The 27,464-nt window shown below is 35.8% G+C and overlaps 1 protein-coding gene across 1 annotated transcript in view; it reads right to left on the bottom strand.

Moving 5' to 3' along the window:
* RYR2 (ryanodine receptor 2) overlaps positions 1–27,464 on the bottom strand; it is a 437,201-nt gene that overhangs the window by 143,413 nt on the left and 266,324 nt on the right. The window contains exons 29-42 of the mRNA XM_064445463.1: positions 24,959–25,167; positions 22,867–23,041; positions 16,745–16,953; positions 15,502–15,848; positions 14,346–14,460; positions 13,298–13,458; positions 12,450–12,609; positions 12,094–12,180; positions 11,088–11,314; positions 9,335–10,136; positions 8,591–8,791; positions 8,363–8,468; positions 3,917–4,060; positions 945–1,218 (exon numbers count right to left, since the gene is read on the bottom strand). Coding sequence (XP_064301533.1) covers positions 945–1,218; positions 3,917–4,060; positions 8,363–8,468; positions 8,591–8,791; positions 9,335–10,136; positions 11,088–11,314; positions 12,094–12,180; positions 12,450–12,609; positions 13,298–13,458; positions 14,346–14,460; positions 15,502–15,848; positions 16,745–16,953; positions 22,867–23,041; positions 24,959–25,167 — 3,217 coding nt within the window. The remainder of the gene's footprint in view (positions 1–944; positions 1,219–3,916; positions 4,061–8,362; positions 8,469–8,590; positions 8,792–9,334; positions 10,137–11,087; positions 11,315–12,093; positions 12,181–12,449; positions 12,610–13,297; positions 13,459–14,345; positions 14,461–15,501; positions 15,849–16,744; positions 16,954–22,866; positions 23,042–24,958; positions 25,168–27,464) is intronic.

Here is a 27,464-nt window from a genome sequence, read left to right as displayed (position 1 = left end):
AAATGTTGAGGAAAAAAATGTAAAAGAAGAAAAAGAAAGCAGAACATGAAGTGAATACCCCTCCGAGATTTGTTGTGGGTTTTTTTGTTTTCTTTTTTCTCCAGGCACAACAATGCCAGCATCTAATAATCACTCACTCATTTTAGACTTCCTTAGCTTAAGTGAAATGTAACAACACAAATTTGAAGTACAAAGGTGGATTTAGAAATACGATTATTTTGTATCTCTTGAAGGTGACAGACTTTCCCCTTTGCCAAAGTCTCAGCATGAGTACATTGAACATTGCAACAGCCGGGGAACATGGATGGGACCTGCTGGTAAGCTAAGTAGGCATAGTTCATAATGACACTACAAAATTATGTATAGACATTATGTGGATATTTGAGGTTTTCAGTAAAGAAAAGGGTATTTTGCACAACAAAACCTTCTCTTCTTGCATTCCTGGCATTCTTTATATAATGCTGTCTTTGCTTGTCATTGCTTTTGCTGACTGGGGATTTCTAATAGGGCACAGCTGATGTTTCATCTCACCAGACACCTTTCAGATGGTAACACTTCTTTGAAAAACGTGAGAGGAAAAAAAACCCTCTTTGCTAGTAGAGATGATCGTGTTTTCTTCACTGATTTCTCCAACTGTACCTCATAGCCATACTGTTTAAAATATGGTAGCAAGATATATTTTTTGTATCATAAAACATTACATACATGTTTTCAATGTATCTCACAAGAAGTCTTACAGATGTCATTTGCTTCTCTCCAAAAATGATACATACAATGCAGCAAAAGGCTGTATCTTACAACTGAAGACACTACACAACTGATACCATGTCTGCATTTACACCCATATAGACTATTCACATTCAAACTATAACCTTGGCCACAACCATACAACAAATAACAACAAATATCTGTAAATAAAGGGATGTTACATTCCAGTTATTTACCCTAATCCACGAATCATAAGTTTCTCTTCCTCTTTCCCCATTCTGACACTAAGCAAGGAACGGATTTGGCCGAGGGATGCCAGAAGATTGATTGTGTCTTCCACAGACACACTATTTATGGTGTAGGTCTTTGGGAGGGCTCGAACCAGGCCACCAATACCATCATATTGGCGATGCAGCAGTACAAACATGGCCCTCACTAACTCCGGGTCTTCTATCACTGATTCCTGGGCCCAGCGTACCATTGTGTCTGAAATCAATTGCTGAAGAGTAGCTGTGAAGAAAATACATAAATCACAAAGTTACCATTAATTGTTCATCTCTCTACTGTTAGTCCCTCAGAACACATTATGCAACATGAATTGGAATAAATTAGATTCTTAAGAAGCACCTTTTTCTTGGCTTTTGTTTAGCAGACTATCAAAGGAAAATAAAATCATACAAGAGAAGCAGAAACGTCTCAAAACCAAAGGCCTATATTTAAAATTAAAATACAGAAAAAGAAATCTGATAACATAATTATTATTAAGACATACAAGATGCTCACAGAGTCACCCTATTTATCTCTACATATTGCTTTCAAGATTCTTCCAGGAATTCAGGTCTAAGGGTTTTTCTTACATATTATGAAGTAAGACTGGAAAAATATACTGGTAGCACATGTAAATGCTGTGTTATTTATTTACATGTCTAAGCTCTGTATCCACTCAAAATTTTATAATGTACAAGCCAGAACAATTTTACTTAGTTTTTTGCCAAAACAAAAGGCAAGGCCCTTTAAACGAAATAGAAATGAAGAGACTCCAATCAATTAAATGCAAATCATCATTTCCATATTTTTAATTCAGTCTTTAATGAGGCAAGAAACACATATCTGTATTCTCACTGGCAATATTAGTTGGGAGATATATTTATATACTTGAGAAGGTCATATGTTAAAACAGACAAGCAATAGGATGTCAGTTAAGATTTGAGACTACTGTTTAGAAAAAAATCACTCATGAACTAACAGTCAGGACAAAGTGTTTGATGAAGACAATTGAATAATGGGTTTTTTCCCAACTCTGGGAACTTCCATTCAGGTTTGCAAGGCTGTCAGATCAATTCAGGTTCATCTTGAGACATCCTGACAGTTATACACTAGAGAATTTCACCTTTAGTACTTACCTAACTAATCAATTTATTTCCATGTCAAGTGGATAACAGTGGAATTTTGACAAGGGAAATTTGATAATCCCTTCTGAAGTTCAATAAACTGCCTAATAAATATCCTGGTGTTGAAGAAGGTAGCTGATGCAAACGAAACATCAAAAATATTTTCAAATTAGAAATGTATGTGTTGAGACACGTACATGATTTTGGAGTAAACCAGATGCAATTGCAGGCTAAACTCAAATGAAAAAAAAGTACAAGTACTTAAAGAAAGATATCAAAGGGACAGGAGTTTACAAAAAAGGGAATGCTTAACAAAGAATAGAATTTGTGCTAAGACGTGCTAATACAGGGTAAGGGGAAAAAAGAGCAATAGCACTGCATTTTATTGTTACTGTCCGAACACTGTACTACACATTTTTCCATTGTCACACAGCACAGCATTTTTTAGAATGAAAACACTGTAAAAATAAGTAAAAGGATGAAATGTGTTTTGCCTGGTATTTCAGAAGGACTGAAATACATAATAACAAGAAGGGACACAATGGTAAGGTCCTTTTGTTTTTTTGTAAAGAATTGTATAAGCAGGCTGTCATTTGGTTCCTGTTCTGATAGCTGCAATGCTGCATCCTACCTACCTGTGGGTCTGGCTGTTATCTTGCTTGCAGTGAAGAACCCAAGCAGCCTAGCCACCACAATACTGTTTAATTAGTTTAATATAATACTGTCTAGTAACATGAGGGAGAGAGAACTAGATTTTGTAGAGCTTTAAGCTTACTACAAGAAAAAACAAAAGGAAACCATAGGATTCATCACATTCTGCATAGACCTAGCCTCTGATTATCACTGCCTGATAACTGAAATAGCAGTTATAAACCGTAAACCTAGAAGGCACACTTTTAGGGGGACAAAAATATTTCTACTTAAAGAACACTAAGCTAACACTAATAAACAGCAGCTAAGAGGTCATCTCAATGTAAGTAACCTGGGGAAATCTCATCACACACATTCACGTACTTATGTTAAGCAACCAAGTTAAACGGCCAGTCTCCCTAGGAATTCTGTGTAGTCAGTGATGGAAACCAAGCTTTTTACTGAAGTCAAAACACCTATACTGTGCCCAGAAATTCATTCCTGTTGGTAGGGTAGCAGCGTAAAAAATGAGGACATTTGAAAGTGTCAACCACCAGAATAAAGAAAAAAAAAATCAGCATTGACAAGTAAAAAATAAACAAAATTCCATAATCAGTTGGCACCAAGTACAGAACTTGAGTGCCACTGGCAAAGATTGTTATCAAGATGGAAAGGCAGAAAGTGTCAGAAAAATGACAGAGCAACAACCAGAGTCAGCAAATCTTGAATTTCGGATGGGTGAGGAGGCTTCTCCTAAGTACAGCTTTGCAAATTACAGTCTAATTGCAAGTCTTCTTTAATTTGGTAATCTTCATGCAAATACTGATTTGAAGCTGCTGCTGATGATTTTATGAGCAAGTTCTCATAATCAGGACCTTGCTACAATTATTAAGTCTGAACTAATTCTACAAAAAGCAAGGTACATTCTGGAAAAATTATAACTTGAAAAGGATCAAGAGCAAGAAAGCCAGTAGAAGAAATTTTCCACTACAACCCACTGAGAACAATCTGCCTATCATAAAAATTCCATCTGAGCTTGTTTTGAGTCAGAGCTACAGACTTTAAGGTGCACAGATGTTTCACTAAAAATCCACCTTGTTTTGGCTGAAAATATATTAAGAACTTCATCTCCTGCTTCTTTTGCCTTTTGGAATTCGGATACAATAAAGTGATTTAATTTTGCTTACAGGATGTCTTAGCATCATCATCAACTGGCTTCTCAGCTTGCTTCTTCTTCAGATACGTAACTTTTTCCATAAGGTATAGGAGGCGACCCCTAATGGTTAAATCACTGTTTCCATCCAAGGTTCCATCTTCATCTAGTTCAATCCCTGCAATAAAAAATACACACTAAATAGCAAAAGAACAGACATGTTTTGTATCTTGTATGTACAAACATAATCAAACTGAACTATGTTGTTCTGCTCTGTCTGAACTACAAAAAGAGTTTGATAGGGGATATGCTTAACCAGCAGTTTGGAACAAGTATAGATCCGATATATGTGCAAGGCAGGAAACTGCAGATAAGGATCATGTAATCTTATTAATTTATTGTATAAACTGTGTGTTAATATACATAAAATAAATAGTAAATCTATTTCTATGGTCAACCCCGGTATGCATGTTTCCATGCTAATGCTGATACCTGTGTTTTGGACATATGTAGCTCAGAAGTGTAGATATAGCCTCTGCTGACACTATAGTTCAACTGATACTAGTAAAGGCTACGAGATTTTAGGATATCATAAAAGTGAAAGAATTAAAGTTATAATAAATATACTTTCTAGTGACAAGTCGTAAGTAGCTGCCTTCACCATACACTGGTTCTTTCATGGTATTTCTATAACAAGCTATAAAAATGAAAGAAATGCATGTGAGACTTTACAGAATCACAGAACAGCTGAGGTGGGAATGAATCTTTAGAGATCATCTAGTCCAGCCTCCCTGCTCAAAGCAGGTTCAACTAGAACAGGTTGCTCAGGACCACATCCAGTCAGGTATTGAATACTTGCTAAGGTGGAGACTCCACAACCTCTCTAGGCAACCTGTTCTTGATTTCCATCAACCCTACAGTTTAAAAACAAACAACAAAACCAACATATTAAGTAGAATTTCCTGTATTACAATTTGTGCCCATTGCCTCTTGTGCTGCCACTAGGCACCACTGAACAAAGTCTGGCTCAGCCTTCTTTACTCCCCCTGACCAACAGGTATTTATACGCATTGATACAACCCCACTGTGAGCTTTCTCTTCAAGTCAAAAATCCCCAGTCCTTTCAGTGTCTCCTCATACAAAAGATGCTCCAAGGATTTAATAATCTTTGATGGCCCCTCCCTTGACTCACTCCCATGTGTCCATGTCTCTCTTGTACTGGGGAGCCCAGTCATTGGCTTTCTTTGCCGCTCATGCTCACCTTGTTGTCCACCAGGATTCCCAGGTCCTTTTTTGCAAAGCTACTTTCCAGTTTGGTCCCTAGCCTGTCCTTGCTGCATGGGGTTACTCCTCCCCAGATGCAGGACTTTGCACTTCCCATTGCTGAACCTCATGGGATTCCCATCAGCAAATTTTTCTAGAATTATTTTTAACTTCATCCACTCATGCATACATTGTAAAGGAATTAAAAATCTTGACCTATACCTATTACTCACCCTAAAATAAGCTCAAAGTAAAAATGTAATTCGGCTATTTTTTTCTGGTTATTTTTTTGGTTTCCAAGATATGTTCTAAAGTCAAGGGTTTTGTGGAGAGTTCTTTAGCAGTCTTGAATTTTATAGGATATTTCTTCACAACATTACATCATTCTTCTCAGTTTATTGAATCTGTTTTTAATTGTCTGATTTTTTGCATCAAGTACGGTTCCATTTCTATTAAAAGTTATTTTGGTGTGTTTTGTCCCAAGAGAGTAATTGGCACTAAACTAAACAAGGATCAGCAGTAACTTCATGTTTTACAGTAAATCATATTACAAAATGGTTTGGATGGCAGTCTCTTCAACCAAGATATTTAACAGTAAAGACACTGAAAAGTCATATCAATCGAACGCAGAGATGCTCTGAAATTACTCAAATGAAATGTCTCATTTTCCAGACTTGTCCATTAGTGCTGCTTCCTGAGCTGTAGTTGTACTTTTCTGATTTTCAAACTGTCAATATAATTGTCTCTCAACCATTTCATAAGATGTGAATCCCCAAACGGTGGCTAGCTAATCAACTAAACATACAACTCGGGATGTGTAACTTTCACCTATTTTGCAATAGCCATATTTTGAATACACTGAGTAATTAATTCTGTTCTACTGTAATGCATCCTCTGACCCACAAAATTAATTTTCTATGTGTAGTTTATGCAAATTACTATTTCCCCATAAAGAAAAGAAAAATAATAACAAAACTAGGCCGAGTAATTTGAACAGAGGAGAATGATGGTAAATGACTAAAGAAAAATTGAAAAATCAAAGAGAAGGATAAAGCCTCTTTCTTCAAATGTTATTTTTAAATTCTCTATTTGATCATTATTTTCTGCCAACTGACAGTTTACTTTGAATTTTCCTTTTTTTTTCTTTTTTCATTTTTAATTTAAAATAAAAATATTTCTTTTGAAATGTCATAATGCACCTCCATCAAGTCTGTGGATGATACAAAATTGGGGGAGCAGAAAACACACTGAAGGGCAGGAAGCTCAACAGGGTTGAGGAATGGGCTGACAGGATACTTGAAGTTCATCAAGGACAAATGCAAAATTTTGCAACTTGTCAGACCAACCCCATGTGACAATACAGGCTGGGCACGAACTTTTTACAAAAACATATTTGCAAAAAGAACTTTGGGGGCCCTTTTGGACAGCAAGCTAGACACCAGTCATCAGTGCACTCTAACAGCAAGAGAGCTAAAAATGTCCTGTATTAGCAGAAACATGATCACTAGCTGAAGAGGTGATGAGGTGACATCTGGAATACTACATCTAGTTTTGGGTTACCCAACACAAGAAAAACACTGAAAAGCTGGAGAGCATCTAGCAATGGCCCATCAAGGTGATTGGTGGCTGGACTGCTTGTCCTACAAGTAGATGATGAAGGAACTGGGTTTGTCAACCTGCAGAACAGAAGCTTCATGGTGGACCTAATAGCAGTCCACCAAAACCTTCAAGGAAGTTAGCAAGAAAATGCAGCCATGCTTTTCAGATGTGAAGAAGATACAACTGTCAAACTAAAACAAACAGGCAGGGTTCCAAACCAACGTAAGGAGAAAAAGACAAATCACCATTAGGACACTCAAGCCCTGTGACACACTGCCCAAAGATACTGTGTAATCTCTGTGCTTAGAAGCTTTCAAGACCCAAGTGCAAAAAATCCCTGAACAACCAGGTCTGAGTTCAGCATTGCTTTGAGTAGGAGGGTGCATTAAAGGCCTTCTGTGTTATATGATACCTTAACAAATTTGTGATTATTTTAGCAACAGAAATATCTTTGAGATGGACCAATCTAACCAAATTGCCTCGTGATACACAAGGATATCAACTGTGCTTGCTTTACCAACAAAGAAAATCCACATATTATGAAGTCAGATATTCATGGCATGTTTTTATTTATTTGAATATTTTAAGGTAGTGAATTAAATAATTAAACATGTTATTTCCAGTTAAACTGGGACCAATAAGGAATGCAATCCAGGAGGAAAAGTGCAGAGATACTCATGTCCAAACCTCTTCCTTGACCAGAGTACTAGTTCAAAAAATTATCATCACACATCCTTGCATTAGCTTCTTCTAGCCAATGGGCCATGACATGAAAGTTCAGCTGCTTGTCTGCTCCGTGTCCCTTTTACTTATGCCTTTTAAAATAGTGTATTGAAGTAAAATGAAGGGATGAGTATCCTCCAAAAAGGAAAATGAAAAGTGTAAGCAAGCATGCATTCCGAACAAAACTACTCTATAACTGAATTTGCAGTATCCATGGATATGAGCAGCTTGACATTTAAAATAGACATTTTCACGCTTAATTTTATATTGGTACTTTTGTAAAGTTATTACTTTATTTCACAGTTTAATATGAAATAGAATTTAATTGGGTTTTATTAACTAAAGTGAAGAAATCAAAACCACAGAAATTTAACTGTTCCTTTTGATTATTAGTCTATTTCAATAGATAATAAACTTCTATATCTTCATTTGTGTCTGAGAAGAATCAGTCACTAATATTATGCTATATTGTGGTTAACATGGCCATAGTCAACTTGATACAGCAAAGATGACCCATGCCAACCTATGCAAGGAAGGACATTGGAGAGGGAATAGGGCAGAGGAACCCCTTGAATACAAGTGAGCTACAGCATTATCCAATATATTAAGCCCAAAGAAATTCCCACACTTGTATGGGTGAAAAAAAAAAACCCATAACCCTTCCCTCACGAAGCAGAACATACTGCATTCCCTTCTATAGTTTGACCAGATATGAAGATAAGAATATTTCCTTGGTTTTGACTACAAGCTGAGTTTCTTTATTTGACAGTATTTATAATTGATAAAGTGTAATCTATAGATTACTTAGTTGGTGTTTTTATGTAAAATTATTTAGAAAAATTGCTTCTAAAGCTAATATAATGAAAAAGGAAAAATATTCAGTAACAAGACTTACCACAGTGTGTCATTAGGTCTTCATGGAAATCTAAGAGTTGATCCCTAATTTCTTCAGGGCAAGGACAATCATTTTTATCATCTTTGAAATTCAGCAGCATGTTAATCTTAAAGAATACAAAGGAAAGGCAAATGACATTGATCTCCAAAAGGAAAAACTTTGAAATCAAACAGAACTCTGCCACACATACAGCACAACAAAAAATAAATTATCCATTGCAAGCTGTACCTGCTCCTGAGGTGGGGATCGAAATTCTTTTGTTTTTCTGGCTGTCAGGGCAGCAGACATGTTCAAGGCCTGCATCACTTCATTGTACCGGAAGCGTTGATTCTCTTGAAGCTTGGCCACAAAATCATCCGAAAATGCTACAATGGCTTCTATTCGGTGCCGTACTTGGCAATCACACAGGTACTGCAGTAGATGACACATCTGAGAAAACAGTATCGTAAGAGAAAGAAGAGTTGGCAAGCTAAGAAGTGTCTTCTGTACATTATGCGAATAAGGTTGGATTCCTTACAGCAGCAGTTACTATCAAATAAAGTGACGGAAATCTTTAATGCTGTCATTCATTACATGTGAAGTAATCCTAACACCAGGAACATCTGGCACCTGCAAGAGATTTATGTGCCTCACACATATAAATAATCAGACTCCTATTAAAGTTATAAGAGAATGGATTTACTCCTTGCTTCTAGGGAACTTCTTTTCTGTTTGGAATCACAAAAATGAATAATTCTCTGTTAATGTCATTGAGAAAGTAACTCTATTTAATGAAACAACAGTTGTTTGATCTATGGTGAACAAGCCCATATCATCAGGAAGATACTAAATTTTGCTGTTTCCTGTAAGGAAATTACTTCTCTATTTAACTAACATCAAAATGCTGTATTCCTTGAAAGAGAAATTACCAAGTGAGGAAAAAAGGATTTGCAAAGAAATGGGAACAATCACTATTCACAGCAGTATTGTTACCTGTAATTTAACAGGTTCTGGAAGTTTCATCTGAAGGAGTCCTTCCTTTGGCACTTGCTCTCCTCTGGTTTCTTCCTCTCCCTCTTCTGACTTGAGCTCTTCTGAACTCAGCTCCTTCTCTGAGAAATCAAGTTCATCCTCCTGGCTTATTGCTTCTTTGAAAACCCGGGGCTCAATCAACTGTAAGATGTGTTTCAGGTCCCCGTTGTGGAAGATTCCCATAATTAGGAGAGTATAAAAGAGCTTGATAAGAGGGACAAACAGAAATTCTGTGGAACCTCCAACTGGATCTCTGACATGGAGGCTACCCTCCTGAACAGCCTCAGTCAGCATCTCTATGGTTTTGGCCTTCAAGATTTCCAGGGGGAATTCAGGACTGAACTGAAAGCATTCACTGCTAATGCTTACAAAACTTGGAGAGGAGAACTGCATTCTTGGCCTTAAGGAAGTGCTAAGTCCTATACCAGGGAGGCCATGTTTTTTGTTTTCATCAGGAAACAAAGTAATACTCTTGGTCTCATCTGTCATTGGAACTATAAATTCGTTATTCATCATCAACCTGGCAGTTGCGTATGTATTGAGGTGGATGTCAATGAGTAAGTCATAATATCCTGCACGCAATAATCCTGGCATATATTTATTCTCAATAGCGTACAGAAGCTGAGATTCATCCACATGGCTACACATAGCATGGGCCACTCGGTTGTTGCCTAACGCACAAACAGCTGAATATAATCGGAGGGTATGGTAGTGAAATTTCAGCAATTCTTCTTGTTCTGTCAGCTCTAAAATATCAATTGTTCTGCAGAGAAAAAAAAAAAAAAAAAAACAAACAATAAAGTAAATTCCATATCAGTGCAAAAGCTTACTTAAGTGAAGGAATTCAAAATTCTCCTTAAGGATAACATTGACACAGTAAGAGTTCTAGGGATGGACCTTTTCCACCTTTCAGCTTTCATGTGAGAAAAACTGTCAACTTAAGAACCAAGGACTAATAAACTTCAATCAGGAATTTATTCAAGTCACTCCTAAAGCACAATTTCAATTACTGTCAGTGGGGAAAGATCAAAATTATTTACTTAACACAGAATATTTCTTCGTACTACAAACAAGAATTTTGATAATTCTAAATTAAGGTGTTAGAACTAGTATAGGTCGAGATATTTATATCATGTATTGCTTGTAGATCTGGGGTTGCAAAATGGCAACAGACTAACCAGTTCATTTGCAGAGGCTTCGGGTGTAAAGTTGTTTAGAATTCTTACCTAATTTTTAAGTGATTTTGTTTTCAGGTTTGGCAATGGCAAAATGCTGAGAGATTTAGGTAACAAGGAAGCCACAAAGTGAAATTCCTTCAATTGTTTAAACTAAATTTAGGAAAATTAAAGTAATAGAATAATTAAATTGTCACAAATCTTAAAAAAATCTTTACAAAATCAGATCTTCTCCTATCTTACAGATTATCTTTAATAATTTATAAACAGAGTTCCTTTCATTTTCATTCAAAACCCATACATTCTACTACAGAGGTTGGAGAGAAACTAGGAGAGGTTGGAAAGACAACAAAAGGAGGCAGATTTTAAAACACTGAAAAATAAGATTAATTTTTAATATTAGCTAAACCAAAACACACTGCCATTATTTACATGTGCTATAAAGAACACTTTGGGCTTTTCTTATAGAAATTTTACTACATGTCTAAGCTTCATAATTCCAACCTAGCTCTGATATAGTTCAACACACAAATATCAACCTGTTTTCTTCAGGAATATGAAGGGCCATAAATTGCAAAGGATTCAGGCACTGTATCATCCAGCCTTGACGTTCACTAATCCGAGAGACATCAACCTTCAAGAAGTGGTTTGGCACTCTGCTCCAAAGCACATGAGTCAGAAATTGGACATGGAGACGTGGAGGACATTGAGAGACGGGGTTTTTGTGTTCACTTTTGAATAAGCCAGCAGATAATGGCATTACATTCTGATAAATTCCAACATAAGAGAAAATCAGTTTCCTCATCTTTACCAAACAATTAATATATATTTCTCAAGAAATATATTCAACACATAGTACAGTAAAGTACAGCACAACAGGAAATCAACATTTTCAGTAGTTTGTAAAACCAGCTGGGAACTGTTGGCAGATTAGCAGCAAGAGATCATGTCCGTAACAATTTTTTTTTAAATAGCTAAATTTGAAATAGAAGCTTGAATGGAATGTGTGGTTACTTCCTTGGGCCAGAGATTTGAACTCCACTCTTACCTCTTCTAATGTCTTAGACATCCATGTATCCAAACCAAGGAAGTAAATTTCAGCTAAGTTTTCTTGAGAATACTGTTTGAATGTACTTCAAAATGATTTTAAAACCTTAACCCAATCTGCAGATACACCAGCCATCCATGCTCTGTTTGTAGAATAAGAGATTTGCCTTACTGACCCCAGTGATTTTGTTTCATCATGGAGGATGAAATTCAGAAAATTCAGCAGGACTTCAGAATATCCTCTGCCAATTCTAATCAGTTACAACCCTTCTCATTCAATGGACTGTATTTTAAATATGTGAAGTATTTAAAGCTGAGTCAAGACTAAAAATAGCAATAGTGCGAACACTTAGAATCATAAAAATGTAGCAAACATCAAGAACACATTGCAGGTAACAAATGCACCCTCCTTCCCCCACCTTCCACCCCCCCAAAAAAAACCAAACCCAGCCATTTATATATTAGCCCTAAACCCACACAAAACCAAGCATTATTTACCTTTATTCTTCCCAGCTCAAACTGGAAAACATTGGGGCTTGTAGCCTGAGCAAATACAGCAGGAAATAACTTTGTACTTGGTTCAACCTAAATCAAAGATGCACAAACATATAACCACTGAAGACAGCAAAACACTATTATCTATTAAAATATGCTGTAATATTTGTATTGACAGTCAATAAGTGCAAGCCTTTGAACAAAGCCCCAGAAAATCCAAACAGGAGGGGGAAAAATGACTGTCATAACAGTGACAATTACTTTGGCTTCCAATCTTGTACAAAAGTCTCTAATAAGATGTAGTCTGAGGATTTGGTTTTCCCATTTCCCACCAGAAGACACCATCAAAAAATACTCACCTGATAGTATGTGCCTAGTTCCTTGCCATTAGCTGTGAAGGTCAGCAGGCCACTGGCAGCATCAACCAAGCAACCAATCTCCAGACCATTATTATTACGTCCTTGTCCAGGGCTCATGCTCTCTCCTGCGCACACCATATAGCAGTTGCTGCGTTTTATACTGAATGTCAAAAGACAAATTTATTTATGGATGGTGTGTAAACTTCATGTAGTGGACTAAGAATAACTTTGAATGGCTGTAACCAACAGGGCCTTGTGGCTGAAAACAGCAGATCCCACCACAAACAATGCCAAAACACAATGAAACCTAGACTTCATAATTGGAAAAATAAAAACTGAAGATGATAAAATATGAACAAGCTCAAATCTTTTGTAAAATTGCAAGAGACAAAACTACTTTGCAAGTTAATGTTTTATATCATTTAATGTGAAGTGTAACACAAAGTTTCTGGCATATATCACAAGCTGAAGTGCTGAGAGGAGCTGTTGTACTAATTATGGGCCTGCTCAAAACCAAAACGTTCCAAAAAATACTACAAGATACTTTGCTCTACTTAGTACCTGTTCAGAAGGCAATATTTACAGGACCATGGCCTGAAACTATATAGAAAAGCTGCGCTATGTTACTTCTCAGTACCTATTGATTTGATGAGATCATTACTCCACTGTTTCTCCACAAGCAAGAGGAGAGAACATGTAAAGTTACACTTTTCTCCCTATTACTTTTTTTTTTTTTTTTTTTTTACATCAACCCTATTACATTAAATGGGGTGGATTTACAGTTCAAAAATTGTTAGTTGCTTTTATAGGTATAAAATAAGTATCTTTTTAAGAAAATTGTAACCAACCTCTCATGAACCTTCCCTTTTTCGTCTCCCAGTGTAACTGTGACAGTTCGCACTCTGTCCAAGTCAAAGCTTGTATCATACTGGTGAAAGTCAGAGGTAATCCAGCCCACCCAGACATTAGCAGGTTCTTGCCCAGGAAATATTCTTACTGAATAATAGTACTGTCAATTTAAAAAAAAAATAAATCAATAAATACTAGTATTTGGTTTCCAATGCACCAGTTTGATTTAGAATTAATTTGTTGCTCTCAAATCTGAAAATATACAATCTCTTCAAAAGTAGACTAGGCCTTTTCAATAAGCAATTCATAAGCAAAGCAACAAAAGAATATAAACACAAAGCAAAATACAGCCAACAAAATATGTTAAAACAAAAATTGGAAAATTGGAAAATATCAAAGATGCAGCTTATACACTTGTAGGCTTCTGCATCATAGCACTGTAGGGTATTTTTGTACTGCAGCTACAAGTTTTTTACTGTAGATGACTCAGTTTCTAGTATCTAACATCATTTAGAAAGAGGAGAACACATCCAAAAGAGAAGTATTTTTTTCCTTTGAACATTGAAGAGTGAGTGCTTCTGGAGATGATCGTGTCAGAGAAAGACGCACAAAACTTCCACTGGGGAATTCCATGAAATAAATGCTGAGTAAAATTAGTATAGATGTTTTCAAATGGTCCTGAACATTGACCTACTAGTTTAGTGAACTTTTTCCTATTTTCTCCATTATTCTAGAACTATTTATTCTTCCTCCTTTATGTTTGGTGTTATCAATAGTAGTTCCAAAAACAGATTCAATAAATTTATTACTTTCTATGTGGAAATTGTTTTAGACTGACAATCAAGTCAAGACAAAAGGAATATAGTAGTCTCAGCTTCAGCAGTACAGGGCTACGACAGATATTTAAATTAAAAATTTTGCCTGAAAACTACACTGTTTCTGAAACTTTTACAAGCAAAGCCATGTAGCTATTAAAAAAAAAAAAAAAAAGAAAAAGAAAACAGCTAAAATACCAATCCTGTAATAGGGAGAAAAGTGTTACAATACCGTGGAAGTTTGCATCAAATAATCATAGTCATCCCTATCATCTGCTAGCACATCCTCAGTAAGCCGTGCAGAGTGACTTGTGCTATAATCTGGCTTTGTCCTCCTGAGCATAAATCTGTAATAAAATAAGAAAAATCAAAATCTGTATGAAAAGCTCAATATATCTGTATATTTAGACAAAGGAATTTTACATTAATACATTATGCCTAAATACATTATATTTATTTTCCAACCCCATGATACATAGTATTTATTATATTATTGATACATAACACCAGTTATTACTATTACTTCCATGTAGATTAAAACAAAATAAATTCTTCAGAACAAAGAAAGAGGCAAGCTCATTTTTAAAAGCACTTAAATGAATTCTGAGCTTAAACTATGTATTCAAAAGTTACTTAGAAACTGAACTCACATAATTTAAAAAATTATCAGGGTATTAAAACATATTTCACTTTGGAAGAATGTGGACACTTAAGTGACCTTCATGCATTTAGAAATACCATCCATATATTCTGCAACTGAAATTATTTACCCAACCAAGTTTGGTAAAGAGCAGAAAAAGAATGGAAAGCTGCAGTAATATTGTATGGGTAATGGCTCAGTGTTTGCATCATCAAGTTAGGTGTTCTGCTCCTGATTCTATAAGAAAAATTAGGGAGAATTAACTTGTCAACTAGAGAACAGTCTTAAATTTATTTGGTTCATTGAGTGAGATAAGAAGCTAATGTATGTTTCTAGATAAAGTTTAACTAACACCTTCAGGTTTTTGGAAGCCATGTGAAAAAATGTTCCATGTCACTTTGAAGATCTCCTCATTCTGTCAGAATGGATCTCCGTGGTTTTAGAGTGCACTTCACATGATGCTCACAAAAGCCTTCACAATAAACCAAATGATAGGCTTCTAATAGCTTGAAAAATGTTTTCAGTTTTCTGCTTAATTTTAATCTATATATTGAATGTGATGTAATTTAATCACATGAAGGTTAACTGTCCCACTGTATTATAACCAAATTTAGGACACAATTAGGAAAAAAATCTCTGCAGACCTGAGCCGCATTTTCTTCTAATATTCAAGAAACAGGGGAAAATAAAAAAAAAAGGAAAAAAAGAAAGGGAAAAAAAAAAAAAGGAAGCCAAATGTGCTACTAACCTTTGTTTAAGACGTGAAGGCTTTTCTTGAACATAATCTTTATGGTTGTTTAACTCTGGTTTTGTGGCATCTTTTTCTGCCCGGTCGGGAACTAGATGACCATGAGCAGTTTTCATTAGAACCTCAAAATCAGAATCAGCATCATAATCCTCCAGGTCATTCTTCGGACCGAAAAGACCAGAACCCGGTAACCCTCCTGCAGGTGATCTGGAGAACACCTCAGCACATTCAATGGGCATGCTTAATCGAAAAAACATGACGTCTGTTTTACTGTTCTGTGAACCAAAGGACTTCTGTGTGACCTTCAGGCAGGGGCAGCTGTCTATGGTGCCATCAATTCTCATCACCTATCAAATGTAAAGATGTAGTTATTTTGAAGCTGATTTTTTCCCTTCTGTTCAACTTATATTCCTAGAATAAGCATCCATAACTTGCAAAATTTTGCAACAGTATGCTGTCAATGGTCAAAGGTACTGTAATCATGTCCTGCCATTTTAAGGGGAAATAAATACTATAAGGAGTGGAGGTTTTTGTTGTTCCATTGTTAATAAAAAAAAAAACACTCACAAAGGAACAATGTTTTTCATCATAACCCTTTGTAACATAAATCCAACCCTGCCCAGAACACAAACCAACTAATATAAATCATACGTGTACATATGCAAGAACATGAATTATTTCTTAAATAATACAGTGTGATACACATCAGATGAAAAAAAGTTCTTATTGCATCAATTTCAGAAGCAGTGGTAGACTTACAAGGCATAAATTCAGTTCCATCAAGATGAACAACTGATTGGGACATAAGTGTTGACACAATTGGCTAATAAATATTTATTAAAATCAAAACCAATTAGTTATGGAAAGATCACTTCACAAAGCATGTGCACCAGAACACATGGTATCTGTTATGTAGAAATGCCCAATTTCTGGAAGTTGTTTACAAACATAGCTCTCACTGCACAAGGAGATCTTTTAATGAGAACATCTTGTAGAATTTGTCTCTGAGAACCACATTTTTACACACATGACAGATTTCACAGATAAAGGAATACTATCAACCAGATAATTGCATTATTTGCAACTCCACTGAATGTAAGAAAATTGTAAGAGGTGCCAGGTTCATCTAGAATTGGGTCAAAATATCACATGAAAAATCTTGTCTAGACATGCAAAAGCAGAAACATACTTCAAATATATTCATGGAAGACATGTCTAGAAACGTTTTAATAAGATCACAAACCTCGATATGGTCATGATTTTGTGGCACTGGTAGAAACTGAGGGAGCCTTTTACTCAGCCAAATTGTGATGTCTCTGTTTGTATTAACAGCAAAGGGTTCATACCCTTCCTGTAAGCCACAGATAGTGAAATATTTTAGAGTGCTGACATCTTTTCCAAAGTTCATTCTTCCCACTTGAGATGGACCCAGGCTGCACACAGGTAGAAATCCTTAAAACAAGATGAAAGAACACATGGGTTGTACATCGTGAACATCAGAGAACTGCTATCTTCCATAACCCAATTAAAAATATTTAGGGGGAAAAAAAAAATCAAAAAAAACAAACTGCATAAATGCAAGTAGTCATTGATAACACATTACCTTTTGCATGTCACCAAGTACCGTATCTCAAATATCATTCTGGAAAAAAAATATATCTCTAATAGCCACGGATCTCTTCATGCAACACAGAAGAATTTACAGAGAATTTACTTCACAGAAATCTAAGAGTACTTCAAGGAGTCTGACAACCAGCTCTTGGTTAATCCCTCTGCTAAGCTGGTAGACTGTTGCCAATTTTACTCCAATATTTCTCCTAAAATTCCATTAGTCATGGTATTTTGAGAGAACCTCAAAAATTACTTTAAAAGTAGTATAGTGCTTGCCCATACTAACAGTGAAAAAAAATTACAAATATGCGCCAAGTGCATGCTGCAGATTAAAAACAGATTTAAAATTAATTATTAAAAAAATTTCATAATACTTTGTGACTCTGGATAATGAGAACAGACAACATAATGCTGTCACTTCATGAAACTTACGGTCATTTGGTTTTGGTATTGGGTTGGGTTTTTTGTTTTTACTTTTGAATCAGCTTCACATTTGTATGCATCTGCTCTCTTACTGTTCCCCTAGCACAGGGAACGCACTTGTGACTCCTTTGCACTTTTTAAAAAAAAAAAACATTTTTTTTTCTCAGTTTCAGCATCCCAGTCTAAAAACCTAAGGAAGTCTTTCATTTCTTCTGTTCCTTTTCATCCTGACTTTGAATTTCCCTAGCTGCAAACTGCTTTGTAGATTCATTTGATCTAGCTACTAATAAATTGTTTTCTTTCTTATCAACAAGAAACATGAAGCTCTGTTCAACGATTCTGGTCCAAGTGAATGTACCAGGTACTGAAGGGTAACAAGGCAAAACACAGCTAGTACCTTGCTTTTCTTTAGGCTGTCCAGATTAAAAAAAAAAAAAAAAAAACAAAAAAAACCCAGAAGGTTCATGATATATTCTTTAGAGATAAAAGCAAACTCCAGAGCACCATCTACAAGAATGACTGCTCACCAAATAAAAGGTCAGCCTTCAGTACCACCTTTTGAAGATTTTATTACAAATATACAAGATTGGTTATCGTGTGTATGTGTATTAGGCACATAAATTTAAGGACATATGCTATTAGTCATAAATTCTAGTCCAGATTTTTATCTTCACAGCAATGCCCTTAAATTACAAGGCATCAGCTTCTCAGATAACATAGATGATTTAGTCAACATGATTTATGTCTGTTCTGCTAGTGCAAATCAATGACAGACAATAATAGAGTATTTTCCAGCACTAAATGAAACAAAATCGAATTATACACTTAACTAGAGAAGTTATATTTGCATATATAGATATATGCTGGGGTAAAGCCCAGCAGCTTTAGTAGGGAGAATTTACTAGGCTCCCTGTTGAGTTAAAGGAACCCATCAGCTATTGCAAAAGTTTTTAAGCAAAGCCAAAAATCAAAATTCTATTTTTAATAAAATTAGAAATCTTAGCTCATCACTCAAGAACAGTAACAACCTTCTACAGATATCAAGTTGTTTGAGAATAGGTTTTCACAGAAACAGTAGTGACAGCATGAATCTTTACAACATTAACCAAAAATGACATAAGATTGCTATAAACCACATTGGTATATGTGGCCTAAAGCATGTGCTTTGTCTTTCTGAATCACCTCACCATTTAACTTCTGATTCTTATTGATGGAAAACATTTTCAGATGTTTCCAGGAAGTATGGCATCCACATTTAGAACCTTGCGATTTGCTTTCCACATCTCAAAAAGATATAATAGATCTGAAAATGGCCACTGCAAATGAAACTGCTTCTTATTAGCAACAATTAAAGAAATTAGGATACTTCAGTTTCAAAAAAAATTATTAAGGGGGCATGATGCGTACCCCCATTACGAGGGGCATAGAGAAGATGAACAGTAAATGATTTTTCAATGTCTTTCATAACAAAAAATATGATCAAAGAAACTGTTTGGTAGCAAGCTTCAAAACAAAGGGAGGAACTCCCTTACACACCTCACAGTAATGTGTGGAGTTCTCTGCCAGATAGCATCGTGGATGATATAAACACATTGGTTCAAAAAGTGTTTAGAGACCTTCCTGTAGGAAAGGAAAAACAAAACAAAACAAAAACCCAACCAAAAAACCACAAGACCCAAAAAACATCAGAGCTATTCAACACAAATGTATCATTTTGCCTCAGAAAGCTCCTGAACCAGAAATCATTGGAGGCTTGGGTGACTTTATCAATATCGGCTTGTCCTGTTCTGATATGTGTCCACAGGCATTTGCTACCCAGTGCTGTTGAACACAAAACAGTGACCTAACTAGACTTTTGGTACAAACATCATTATATTTTCATAGATAACGCAGAGGAACAAAAGCTTACAAAAAAGATAAAGTGTTCAAAGGCAAAGAGGTATAAACTGATCACTTGTGAACATGCCATATCTATATGTAGGTCTATATTTGTTTGATTATTTTTATATTTTTCATATATATGAAATTTTTTTTTAATGTTCCTGCCCAGGTCAAATATTCCATGAAAGGAAGTAGCAAGCTCCATTTCCAGCACCTTGAGAATTAACACATAGTCAGTTCCTCTTTATTACAGCCCTCAAATCAAATGGGAAATAATTGCTTTATAAAACCAAAAAAGCACTAACAGCTGACATTATCAACAGAAGTCAGTAAGCATACATTATAGAAAAAGCTGACTAGGTAATTAGATGCAGTCCAAAATCCAAGAAAAGATGATCAACTCTATTCATGAAGACTGAGATGAATAAATGACACAGAACTAAATCAAACAGGAATATTTGAAATATGTGAAATATTTAAAATATTAGTAATATTTACCCTTACTAAACAGAATGCACATAAACTGTTAACTCTTCTACCTATGCATTTCCCTGTAGGCTCAGAAAAGATTTCTCAGATAGAGTCATTCTTAGACATTTAGCAAATATTTTACATACACACACACAGAGAAATAAAATGTAAATTACTACTTGCAAGATTTCCTAAACAAAAACAAACCCAGAACAAAATTCCTAAATGGATAGAACTCTCATTGACGTTATTACTCAATCTAGTATTTTCCATCCACTCTGTAACCGTAGCCAATATGGAATCAAGATGACAATCTTGCTCGCCAACACAAATGTCATTGATGCCATAATGGTACTGTACATGTAGCTAATTTTTGCAAGTAATTGTAACTGTACAGTAACTGTTGCTCTGTGTGAATGGAATATAAATACCAGTGCCAGTCCTAACCATTGAAACACTGCTTCTGCCTCTGCTGAAATTCTGCACTGATTTGGCCAATAGTATAATTGTCATTAATGATATTATACTATATAATATTATAATATATAATCTTGCATATATATGTATATATACGTATATTACATACAGTAATAATATTTATACACTGTATAATTAATATAATTACAATTCTATTAAATAGAATTGTAATGAAGGCTTTCCAGGGCTCTTCCATATCTGGAGAAGATATGGCATCTCATCTTACCATGACCTGGCTCTTAATCTCCAGGTGCGTAAGTGGGCTATGGAGCAAAACTTTTATTGTACCGTATGAAATAGCAAAACAAGTAGAAAGACTAACACTACCACCAGAGAGGTAACCCTCTAGCATTGTCTGTCACAATGGCAAAAGCATAGGACAGCAATAATTTTTATAATGTCCCCTGCTTTTGAGAATAAAAGATGAACCTCCTGACCCAATCTGTCAAAGGTCTTTTTCTGCAGCAGCAGATGGCATGCACACGATTCACTGAGAAGTGACCTGCAGAAAGGTCTCAGTGCTTCTAAGCAAGAGCCACTCACAGAACCAAACTAAAGCCAGCCTACAGAAAAATGAAAGCTCTATAAAAGTCATAGTTTGGGTATTTCATATGCGTGCTTGCATATACATATATATACATATAGATGCCCTCCCCGGCCATGAATCATGTATGAATTACCCAGAATAGTTACAAATATTGATCTGGAGGTATTAAATCTGAGATCAATCAGCACATTCCTTTGAAAACAGAATAGGACATCTTATTTCAAAGGCAAGCTCTTTTCTACAAACGTAACACTACAGGAACTTAATGTGAATTAAGGGGATATTGTGAAAAATCTGAAAGGCTTGACACTGACATTAAGTTTTTGATGTGGTTACCAAGGCCTTCAGCCTCCATGTCAAATCAGGAACTACTTTAGCAGTTTCAGACTCAACAGAGATCTGTTTAAATCTGAACCCTGCAACTAGAAACAAGTACCACAAAAACTACATCACCGTGATTTCAACAACTTCGGAATCAAAATAGTGGTCAAACGGGCTGTCCTCAGAATTCTGTGGAATTCCAGTTTCCCTCAGAATCCCTCGCTCATCAATGATTTTATACTGCCTAATAACTAGAAAACAATTATAATTTAATGGCACCAGGACGATTTTATGCCTATACCACTAACAGTAAGCCAATCCATGCATCCCTTTCCTTCATCATGTTATCACAGTATCTAAGGAAATCTGAAGGCAGTAAAGTAATGGGCATGAGTCTAGAAGATTAATGGCAATTATCTCATTTTATATCAAATTAAATTATTCCTAATTCCTATGGTATGGTAGAAGAAGGGGAAAAAATATTCTTCTCCCAATGCACTCCTGAAAGTAAAATACTCTGAAATCCAGATGAAAGTAAAGTGGTTAGAATTCAAGCAGGGAACTACCTAATTAATAGGTATAAGATTCATATTTCCCCTGGGAATAGGGATAAGTAACCCTGAGAGCTTTTACTGTTCAAAAAAACCAACTCTATCTCTCAGACACAGAAATATTATTTAACAGATGTATAATGTATATGACAGAATATACGTACTTACTACAAATAAAAGGGAAAGATTAAAAGTTAAGATAATTTTCTTTATGTAAGCTTAGTTCAGAAATTTTAGGTAGTTATCTACAGTAATGTAATTTCTTACCCTTCTATGTACTTATTCACAAACAAGTATGTAACTAAATTTATAAACAAAAATACTTTTGTGGTATAGAATCAACCTGACACCTGACAGAACTTCACAATCTTTGCCAGCTTTTGCAGTTTCATAAGCCACAGCTACATGGTAAACTAAAACCTGCTTGTAGACCCTGAAAGCTGCACCAAGAACATTACCAACAACAGGCACTTAACTCCATCTGGTGGTTTAGAATTAAGTAAAAAATTTTGGAGGCTAACTTTGTACCAGCTGGCTTTATCCTGGATCAGGTGTCATTTGTCCTCCCAGAACGAAAACAAAACCTTAAAGCTGGCTTGAAGTCTCTACCATATGTTCTCACTAATTTGACAGAAATTTGGTAGTATTTGAGTACTTGATCTACTTCATAAAATTTGATGTCACTGCCTATGGCATGGGTGTTGGACTAAATGATCTTCAAAGGTCCCTTCTAACCCAAACCATTCGATGATTCATTCTAAGATTCTATTATATCATATGGTGACCTGCTGCAGTGCAGATGAAATGTTGAAGGTTATGAATTAGCAACCCAAGACACATCCCTGCAAAATAGTAAAAAAGACTGATCACAAAAGATGGCTGCAAAGTTCACCACAGAAAAAGGCCTTGCCTCATCCTCACACCCAGCACGCCTCCTTTCCAAACGCTTGATACTAATGAAATAGAGAAAAGGACAAGGGGTAGCTCCCTGGGCAGGGAACGTACGAGAAGCACACCAATTATAAGGGAGGAAAAACAGGGCAAGAACAGCAAGTTAACAGCACAATATATTAGAGTACTTACCGGCACCAACCTCAAAGTCCTTGAATGCAAGTTCTGAACCTGAGTCATCAAGCAGGATTTCACCATTTAAGGTGAACATCATAGTGTGCTCATTCATGTCAACCATACATCCAACAACATCCCCTGCCAACCAAGAGCGGCCAAAATGTTCATTACCCTGATGCCACCGCTGTGCCTGAAAAGGATTTAAAATAATTTCAATGAGTAATAGTGACAATGTGTGTGTTCCTCTCTCCCTTAGTGGTACAACTAATAATTAGCCCCCTCAATCAAGACAGCACTAAAATTAACACTTTCACAGTATATCATTCCAAAACAATGCCTGTGAGTACTCCAAGTTGACTTTGAAAATGCAAATCCAAAAATTAAGTTCCTGCAAGCACCCCTCACATCAGTATTGTAAAACGTTGCTAAGTGAGCTGACAGGGAAAATTGCTATTTCAACATTTTAGTAACAAGAGCGTGGCTTTTTTTTCTTTTTCTGCAAAAGCTCCATAAAAGACTTGTAATGAAAATAATATGCTATCAATTACAATGTTAAATAACTGCTTCACAAACTTTTTTAAGCAATTACTTTTATTTAATCTAGTACTCTATAGATTCATTGCTTCCAAACAAACTTTATTGTTTCCTTAAGTTTAATTGTAAACATGTTGTGTACAACATAAATTAAACTTCCTGCCATATCAGATTTTGGAAAGAACAGAATTATCTGTGGATAGGAAAAGCATTCTGAGCTTCTGATAGATTCTAGAGTAGTTGAGGGCATGATTAACGATTCATACAGCTGACCTTCAAGTCAGAGAACGCAAGGGCTTTGGATGGCATCTTGGATTAGAATTCAGATAAATTAACATCTATTAAGAACTATTGTAACACGCATAAAACAAAGCAGTGTTAACAAATAAGTTCCTTCACTTCACATTCCATCACAAGTAGATTTTTATTGTCTGTACCCATCCTCAAAATTCTACAGAACAAATGAGCCTTTCTGTGTATCCTGAAGGTTAGAAGTTTTCTTCTACCAAAGAGAGAACCCAGCAAAATCAAAGACAACAAAACAGTTATATGGATTGGGACCTAAAGGTCAAAACCTAAGATTGAGAAGGCAAACTACTACACAGCTATTCTAGTAAAGACACAGGACTTGAATAGTTTACCTAACCCAATCAGATATTTTACAAAACCAACTTTTCTGTTCTGTTTCTAAGGCATCCTCTTGAGTAATACAAGACTGGGAAAAAAACTAAAATCCAATGACATTAATAAAATACAGCTTGAGAGCTTGTTCTGACCAGGAAGAGCTAAGGAATACTGTTGATTTCGGTTACATATTTTAATAGTAATAAAGGAAATTAATTCCAACATCAGATACAAGAGACATTTTGACATGAGTCAACCGTAGCCTTAATAGCAATTATGGTTTGAATAGCAGTTGCACTTGCCTTCATACTGAAATAAAAAGTTTTAATGAGTCACTTAATCTATTCTGATGAAAATCAATAACATATAAAATAGTTTGTTTTCCTATATATTTTAACTACTAGATTTCAATATGTTGTTGTCTCATGCAGAGTTACGTTTAGGCAAATATTACTGGTTCTATCATATTTCAGGTAAGCATTTCCATGAAAACCTATGTATACTCCTTGTAACTTTTACATTCCTATAAAAAACTTCTATCAAAGTTTGCCTCAAACGCTTACTGCTAATAATAACCATATTTATGCCTTAATGGCACTTCTTACAGAGAGAACAACAGAGTAAAAATTTAAAGAAATGATTCATAGTTAATTGCAGCTCTGCCAGTATTTTGAATTTGAGTAAGTCACTTAGATTTTCAATGCTTTATGTATACTTTACAAATACTGTGAAGCTGTGAAAAAAATTATAGAAATGCCAAACCCTGGTCATTAATTTTTCAGATGATGTTGATCCTCTGTAGTCCACATAGGCCCTCAAAGAGAAAGAGGGAAATAATTTCATAAAACACAAATGAAAAAAGAGAAGGCAATTAAGTTGAGGCAATGACACATGGAATAAGACACAAAAGTTTTGCAGTCAGCCATATTACAGATAAACATATACAAACCTTAAAGCCATCAAAAACAAAAGCTTCTTCATCCGAGCCAAGTTCCTGATCTGGCAGACAACCCGGCCTGGTCCAGCCAACTCTCATGTCTCCTGCAGTAACTGCCTCAAACTCAAAGTACCACTTCCCAGCCTTCACTGCATAAGTCTTTTCTGTGCGGAATATCCTGAATTTTTCCATTATCCCGCTGCAAATGTCCAGTCTTGTCGCTGTAAGGTTTGAAAAGATAAAAAAATAAAGTAATGAAAAAAATCCCAACGCAGAGAGTACTGTATTCAACTATTGACAAAATGAAGGCAATGAAAACAAAAGGCAAAGGAATTCTTCTGAGCATAGGTATGCAAAGAAGAAAACGCCTGCAGAACAGCCTTATGGGGAAAGTGCCCTTGCCCAGTCTGGGGAATTAGCACCTCTCTGCAACAACTCTATACTAATTCATCCATCACTGCCAAGACTACCACTAAACCATATCCTCAAGCACCACATCTACACGTCTTTTAAATACCTCCAGGGATGGAGACTCAACCACTTCCCTGGGCAGCCTGTGCCAATGCTTCATAACCCTTTCACTGAAGAAATACTAGTGAGGCCACATCTGGAGTACTGGGTCCAGTTCTGGGCTCCCCAGTACAGGAAAGATACCGACTTACTGTAGAAGTACAGCACAGGCCCATAAGGGGCTGGATCATCTTTCTTATAAGAAGAGGCAGAGAGACCTGGGACTGTTCAACCTGGAGAAGAGAAGGCTCGGGGGGGAATTTCATTTATGAGTATAAATACCTGGTGGGAGGGAACGAAGAAAGGGATCCAGACTCTTCTCAATGGTGTCCAGTGATAGGACAAGAGGCAATGGATGCAAGTTAAACCATGAAATTACATCTGAACACAAGAAAACACTTTTTACTGTGAGGGTGGCCAAACACTGGAACAGGTTGCTGGAGAAGTTGTGGAGACTCCATCCCTGGACATAATCAAAACTCCTCTGGACACATTTCTGGACAGCCTGCTTTAGCTGACCCTGCTTGACCAGATGATCTCAGAGGCCACTCCCAACATCAACAATTCTGTGATTCTGTGAACTGTGCTCTCAGTTATTTTAAACAAAACAAAAACATCAAACATACAAACCCCAACAAAATACAGACTAAATTAATTTTCCAGTCACCATAAAAGTCAAGTCTGAGACATGATTGCTCAACTGAGACATCTTCTTTACTAAGAAACTGCGATCAATTAATTTGAATATAATAATTTCATTTTATTATAGAATATAATCTTTTCATTTATATTCTAAAAGTCAGATTTCTTAGGTATGTCATTGTTTTAAAAATATTTTACTATATCTCTTAGCTATTATAATAAATAGTAGAAGGAAGGTTGCAATTTAGATGCTTTTGCAGAAGCCACGGAAAAAGGAGGACAGGAACCATAAAAGGAAGTCTTGCGTGAAGCTTTAACAACAACAAAACCAACAAAAATCCCGAAGTGATTATACTGCTGCTTCAGGAAAAAAATATATTAACCTCTATCAAGATAAAGGGCAGCAAGTCTGGAAAGAATAAAGATGCCCTTAAGGAGGGTGTAAAAGTAGTATTAAAGGCAACTCCTGCTCAAGGCAAGTTACTGTTCAAGAACAAAGGAAAACCTAGTGACAGCCACGGTACTATTTAGAAATTATTCAGCTAGTGAAATAACAGAAATAACAAGATGCCAAGTTTGAATTGTGTTTACTATTCTCCTTTATTCTCTCTCAAAATGTTGAAGAAAGTCAGATGACTACAAGATTTTAGAGTGCCTTAAAACCTGCCACTTTTTAGTTCAAAGTTATTGTTTGTCAGTTGTCAAGGTGAGGTGAAGAAAGAGCTTGTTCACTTTTCTTGTCTAGTGCAATGGAGTGTAAAATGAATTAACAGCTGTGTGAAAACAAAAGCTTTCACAGACACTGAGTCATCTGGTTAAATATCTGTAGCATGATCACATGTGCTTATCTTTTCATAGCTTACTATGCTTCATTCCAAAATTCTCTTAATTGCAAGTGAATCACAAGCTAGTTTAATAGTGTTTAAGTTAAAATTCACTCTTTGTCAGGTAATTATAAGTATCTTTTCTCAAAGACCAAAAGATCTACATGAAGAGTTTCAAAGGAGGCTAAAGTTAAACTTTGACACATTCAACTTACTCTTTCTAAATATATTCACTGATTCTCTTACTCCATGAAAGAATAATGGCATAAAAAAATACCGAAAAAATGTAAGCTGGGTTGTTACTGGGCTGCTTCAGAGAAAGAGGAGAAAAGAAACCTCAAAGGAAGGACAAAAACATAAACATGTTATTCTGGCTGCTCTGTAGCAGCAACAGAAGCAAGCTTAGTTTGCGCCTCACCTGTCTGCTTTACAACATTTGTGGAATGTATAAGCAAAGATTTTTAAAAGGAGAAAAACATGCTGGTAATGTACCGCTTTGACACATACAAATAAATCTATTTTCTCCTTTTTTCTTGACAACA

This window comes from Phalacrocorax carbo, chromosome 3 (genome assembly GCF_963921805.1).
Source record: "Phalacrocorax carbo chromosome 3, bPhaCar2.1, whole genome shotgun sequence".
Lineage (NCBI taxonomy): Eukaryota > Metazoa > Chordata > Aves > Suliformes > Phalacrocoracidae > Phalacrocorax > Phalacrocorax carbo.
Note: the sequence above shows the minus strand (reverse complement) of the source record. Positions and strands in the feature narration are given on the sequence as shown.